We start from the raw sequence: 6,594 nt of genomic DNA, 5'->3' as shown, positions 1-6,594 counted from the left end.
CACTTTGTTTGGAACTCTGTATTGTCTGTATTGTGCTTGTGATATGTTGTAAAATGTTGTATGTCTGTTAATGTTTCCCTCCTTTTATCCTTAAAATAAATAAAAAAAATAAAATGTAAAACAAGAAAACGTAAAAAAAAAAAAAATTCTCCTATCATACAATTGGCCTGCTAAAAATAGGCAATGCATTTTTTTAGTACACTCAAAGAAATATGCATCCATCAACATTGTAAATTGTAGGATATTTTTTATCACCTGAGAAACCTTGTGCCTTTTCACTTTCAACTCCCACACCCTTTGCGATATGCAGTCACTGATGTACTTTGTTTCCACAGATTTGCCTTTTCTACGCACTTCATCTATATGGACACATAGAACTTACAGTCTTTTGTGACTGGATTTTTTTCATGTAGCACTATATTTTCAAGTGAAATATGTACAGAATACTTCAATTTCTGGGCACATAGTGTTTCATTGTATGTTCATAATACATTTTGTTTATCCACTCATCATCGGTTGATGGGCATTTGAGATATTTTTGCATTTCAACTATTTTAAATAGTGTGTTATAAACAATTGCTTACAATTGTGTTTAAATATTGGTTTCCAGTGTTTTGGGTGTGTATTCAGTAGTGGAACAGCTGAGTTACAATGTCATTCTGTTTATCTTATTGTTTTCTTTTTTTAAACTTTTTTATTTTAAAGAATAAAAATTTATTTTAAAGAAGTGATACAGAACTTCCTAAAAGAAGATTATAGGAATTCAATAATGGTTGTTATATTACATATTGCTGTCTTCAAAGTAGTTGTTCAGATTACCAGATATAAGCATGTAAAATTGGTCAAAAAATTAAGCATTAAATGTTCCTTTCCAAAAACCAATATCAATTAGCAGTACAATTACCTTAACTATTTTTTTCCCTTCCTTGTTTCTTTCTTTTCTCCTTTCCCTCATCCTAGTTGTTCTTTCTGTTTATCTTATTAAGGCCCTGATGAAATGTTTTCAATTTGTCCTCATCCCACCCAACATTTAGTTTTCCCTTGATTTTAATTACATCCATCCTGATGCATGTGAAATGGTGGTTTTGATTTTCGTTTTCCTGGTGCTAATGATTCTGCAATATCTTCTTAAGATAAACATGTGATCAAGTACTTTGTTCATGTACACACCAAGATATTTGTTTTTGTTATTTGTAAGATTCATTAATTTTGTTATGTTCTAAGATTTGTTTATACTTTCTGGGTACAATTAACCAGATACATGACTAACAGCTTTTTTCATCGCTTTTTATGTGTCTTTTCACTTTCCTGGTAGTGTCTATTGAAGTGACAATTTTCAATTCTGATAATGTACAATGCATACTTTTTTTCATTTTTACTTGTGCTTTGGTTCATCTCAAAGTAGCTGTGTCTGAGATTATGAAAATTTGCTCCCTTGTCTTTCTTCTAAGAATTATATAATTGTAGACCTTATATTTATATTTTTGATACATTTTGAAGTAGGTTTTGCATTCAGTGGTTCCTCTTTACTCTTTTATATGTGACCATCTAGTTCTCCCGGTATCACTTTTATAGAAGGTTATTTTTACCCATTCAGTGTTCATGGCACCTTTCTCAAAATTCAGTCGACTATGACACATGGACTTTTTTTGGTACTGGGAATCGAACTCAGGACCTTGCACTTGCCAGGCAGGCACTTGTGCCACTGAGCTATATCCCTGGCTTGACACATCGACTTTTTAAAAAAACTATTTTTTATTTGTACATGTTTGTAGTACATAATGTTTACACTTCTTGTGTGGAGTTGTTGTATGTATATAACACATCTCAATTCCTTTTTCCATCTCCTTTCCATTCCCTCCCTCCCTCTCCTACTGTCTCTTGATCCTCTTACCATTTTTGAAGCATCTATCTTCCTACTTTCTGTCATGTATCTTTTATTTTACTCCTCATTTTTACTCTGGGGTTCTGATATAATAGAAACCATGTGATATCTAAGCTTCTCTGTCTGGTTTATTCAATCTAACATTATGGACTCAAAATGCATCCATTTTTCGGACAAATGACTCAAGTTTATTCTTTCTTTATGGCAGAGTAGTACTCCTTTGTGTGTAAATAGTGGTGTTTTCTTTCTCCATCGGTTTGTTGATGAACACATAAACTGTTTCCAAGATTTAGTGATTGTGAATTGTGTTGCTATAAACATGGATATGCACATACTGTTACATGATGTCTGTACCTCTTTCAGAAGGTACTTAGAATGTTAAATTTCAGTAGCAATTTCCCTTCTTCCATTTTGGGTACTAGTAACTTAAATCATCCCTTTTTCTTGGTGAGTCTATGTAGAGGTTTGCCAATTTTGATGATATTTTCCAAGAGCCAGCTGCTTGTTTTGTAGATTTCTGTATGGTATTAGTTTCTAGCTTGTCTTTATTGCTTTCATCCTTCTGCTGTTTTAGGTTTAGTTTCCTCTTTTTACTTTTAGTGACTTATGGTGTAAAGATTGATTTTTCACTTGAGATTTTAAAAAGGTATAGCTGTGAAGTTTCCAGTTACCGCTTTGCACACTCACAAATGTAGCACATTGAGCCTTTATTTTTACTCACCTTAACAGAACTCATGATTGCCCTTTGAGTTCTTGTTTAACTCATTATTTCCTTCAGAGTGTGCTCACTAATTTGCACCAAATAATGCATTTTTCAATTTTGTGATCTTGATTTCTGGCTTTATTCCATGGTGAGTTAGTTTTATCCTGACTGCTCTTTCTTGAACACCATGATTAATGAAATCATCGGATGATGGTCTAGTTTACCCAGAGAGACTATTCCAATAGATGAAAGGGTAAGAAGTTAGGGAATTTAATCCTCCTTTGATCACTCCAAAGTGAAGAAAGTGCTACTGATCTCACTGCTATGTTGGTGGCCTTGCTCAGTCCTCGCTGATGTCCTGTGCCTGTGTGTGAGACAGCACATGGGTCCTGGTTGAGACCAGTGACTTTTAGTGCTCTGATTGTCTCGGAAGAGCATAACTGAAAAAAGTAAATTTTGTATTTTCATTAAAGATTGTATTTTCTTTTCTGTGCAGTCCTCTTTCCATTCCTCACTCCACTGTACGAGTTGCTAAGTATCTCCATTTTTCCACGAGATTCTTTGAAATTTTTCACAAAATTTGTAAAAAAGATGAAAGAAAATCGCCTGGAACCTAACCAGAAGGTACCATGGGGTAGTAATGGTGGTGGCGACTGAGGCTGTTGAAATTTTAATAATGTTCCAGGTTGTATACATGTGATCTGTACACTCCTCTGTTTTAATAGAGAATCTAGGTTTAAGGCATGAGAGTTTTTATGTTTTCCAGGAAATAAGAAGGTGGAGATGGGGAAGTTGGCATGAAAATGAGTCAGAGAGAAAGTGTTTAACATTGAAAAACAGAAGAAAATTTAGTGTGTCAGGACAGAAGTATTGTTAAAACAATAACTTTACCACTCTCTTTTCCTCAAAAAAATTGTTAAAGAATAAAAATTAATGTTTAAACATTATAATTATGGGAGTATAAGCCCCTAGATATTATATTGATAAAGAATTATTTCAATTCTAAGCCTCTGAAATGACACATCACCCAGTGGAAACTCCTCGCAGTGAAGAACTTGGTTTGTGTTAAATTTGAGTTCATCTCTTGGCATGGAATGTGCAGGGGTCTATTCTAAAAATAGATCTTTAATGCTAGGTAACCCCACTTTGTTTCAGGTAGCCTGAAGTCTAGAACAAGGATGTCAGCAGATCAGGAAAACAGGACAGATGTTACTGGGGATTTTGTAATGTTCTAGGATTGTAGAATATTTGAAGATGATCACACAGACCTCACATTGAGCTCTGGAAATGGCAGCCAATTAATCTGTAGACCACTGGTTTATGAATGAAGAGCAGAGAACCAAAGGTATTGGGGTTCTTCCTGCACAATCAAGTGGACAGGAAAAGAAGTAAACCACTGCCTGGCCAAGAATCGGTGATCAGAAACCAGAGTGAGAATATGGGAGAGCAAAGACCAAAAGCTATTGGGTGGATAGCTGGTTTTTCTCAGGGAAACATATTAATTAATCTCCAAAGCATGCAGATAGACAGTGTCTTTCACTGATGGCTCAACACTAGTTGACTCTGTGGACTTGAAGGGGCCATATTGAGAAGGGAGGTGAAGTTCTGCACTACTGATTTACTTGTGACTTCATGACTGACCTTCTGTTTTTGAAATTCCTCTTTCTTCTAGCACCGAGTGGACTTTCTTCAGCTGATGATGAACTCCCAGAATACTAAAGAGACAGAGTCCCATAAAGGTAACCAAGGATGCTGTATGGTCTACTGACGGCAAAGCTCAGAGGGAGAAGGTTGTTCTGGAAGAGTGTAGGAGGGTTTCCAGGCAGAGGAGCATTTCTGCCCAATTTCAGGAAGACACAAACTCAGATATTATATGTGGTAGCTGGAGGCACTTTCTGGAAGCACAAAGGCTTAAGTATATTCAAAGCTTGAAGGGTAACCATAACCAAGCATTTGAAGTCATTAGAGTTACCTACATCAGAACCAATACTGATGAGTTTTGGCTTCATTCATTTTCAGGGAATCAGAAACTCTGCCTGGACAATTTCACCTACACTTCCAGTCAGAGGCATACTGTCCCCAAAGCAGTGATGTTCGCTGGGAATACTTGGCGAAAGTATGTTCACTAGGTTAATCACATACAGATTTGTTTCCCCTTTCACAATGAGTAACTTTGAGGGGAAACATTTTTGACAGTGTAAATACCTTTTTTCTCTTCATATGTTCACCCACTGGTTTTATTATTCATGGATTAAAAAAATTAATAGCCTTATTGAGATAATTCCCAGACCATACAGTTAACTCATTTATTTTCTTTCTTTCTTTCTTTCTTTCTTTCTTTCTTTCTTTCTTTCTTTCTTTCTTTCTTTCTTTCTTTCTGTTTCTTTCATTCATTCATTTTTTTTTAAGACAGGTTTTCACTGTGTAGTTCAGACTGGCCTTGAACTCAGTATGTAGCCCAGGCTGGCCACAAACTCTCAGCAATCTTCCTGACTCAGCCTCCCAAGTGCTGGGGTTACAGTCCTGTGCCACCATGTCCAGCCAATTCAGTCATTTAATGTATGTGATTAAATAACACTTTGTATATACATGAGTTGTAAAATCATAGCTACAGTTAATTTTAGATCATTTTTATCATCTTAAAAATCCAACTATGTGCAAAAACATATACCTTTAGGTATCCTTCCCCAAGACTCCTTATGCCTTCACCTCAGTCCACTGTTCCTTTTATTTTTTTTTTTTTTTGTTGTTGTTTGTCTTTTGTTCTGGTACCAGGAATCGAACTCACAACCTTGCAGTTGCCAGGCAGGCGCTTTGCCGCTGAGCTAAATCCCCAGCCCTCACTGTTCCTTTTAAAAATTTTTATTAGTGTACGTGTGTGATAGATAATAATTACATTCCTTTGGGGAACTGGTAGATATATATTGCATGTTGATCATTTTCAGTCCTCTCCTCCTCCTTGCCCTCCCCCTCCCCTTTTCTTGATCTATGGATTTTGTTATGACCACTCTTATTAGTATAGCAGTTACAAGATGATGACTTCCAAGTTCCATCATTTCTCTACATTTGTGAACCAGTACCTAATGTAAGGGGAATGTTTCATGTTTACATATTTATTTTTATTATATTTCATTATTTACATTATTGTGATCTTGTATATTCCCAAATGTATTCTTTTTATGATTATTTATTTTGTGTTTAAAATTCTCTCAGATTTCTCCACTTCAGGCCCTTTAATGCATCTTTACTATGTTCTTTCTTCTTTTTAAATATTTTAATTGTTAGAACAGATCTCATTTTTAGAATGGTTTTCAGCTCATAATACAAGTGAGAGGAAAGTATAGAGAATTTCCACATACTCCTGTCTTGGCATGCACATAGGTTCCCGAACTCTCCACTATGCCCCACCACAATGGTACAGCAGTGTTATAACTGATGAACCTACATCAAAACATCATTATAGCCCAAACTCCATAGTTGACAGTAGGGTTCAATCACATTTACAACATTCTATAGATTTTGACAACTGTATAATTGTATGCATCTTTCATTATAGTAACATCCAGAGTATTCTGAGTCATTTTCTTTTCTTTTTTTTTTAAATTTTAAAAATAAAAGGATGAAAACATTCACAGACAGACAACATTTTACAAAATAGCAAAGGAACAGTACAGACAGTATGGAGTTACAAACAAAGTGGTAGGGAATTAACAATGGTGGTTGTATTACATACTGATATCTTCAAAATGGTTTCTCATGAAAACAGATAGAGACATGCAATGCTGATCAACCAAGGACTCATTGACAGTTTCTTTCAGCAAATAAATACAAGACAGTAGAACAACCATGTTGACTATCCTGCATATACATATATACAAAATTTCTCCTTCTTTCCCTTCTCTTTTCCCACATCCCAGTTGCCCTTTACCTTTGAGTGCTTTCTTGTCATTTCCCAATGTCTATCATATCTCCTAGTTTAAATTAACTCTTTCAGGTTTTACACTAG

At 35.3% G+C, this 6,594-nt stretch overlaps 1 protein-coding gene across 1 annotated transcript in view; it reads left to right on the top strand.

Annotated features, from left to right (window-relative positions):
* LOC106147520 (cytochrome P450 3A14) overlaps window positions 1-6,594 on the top strand; it is a gene marked incomplete at its 5' end in the record, with an annotated part of 53,437 nt that overhangs the window by 27,291 nt on the left and 19,552 nt on the right. Inside the window, 2 exon segments of the mRNA XM_013509482.1 lie at window positions 3,085-3,212; window positions 4,261-4,327. Coding sequence (XP_013364936.1) covers window positions 3,085-3,212; window positions 4,261-4,327 — 195 coding nt within the window.

Source organism: Chinchilla lanigera, unplaced genomic scaffold (assembly GCF_000276665.1).
Source record: "Chinchilla lanigera isolate Chin_1 unplaced genomic scaffold, ChiLan1.0 scaffold00172, whole genome shotgun sequence".
NCBI lineage: Eukaryota > Metazoa > Chordata > Mammalia > Rodentia > Chinchillidae > Chinchilla > Chinchilla lanigera.
Note: the sequence above shows the minus strand (reverse complement) of the source record. Positions and strands in the feature narration are given on the sequence as shown.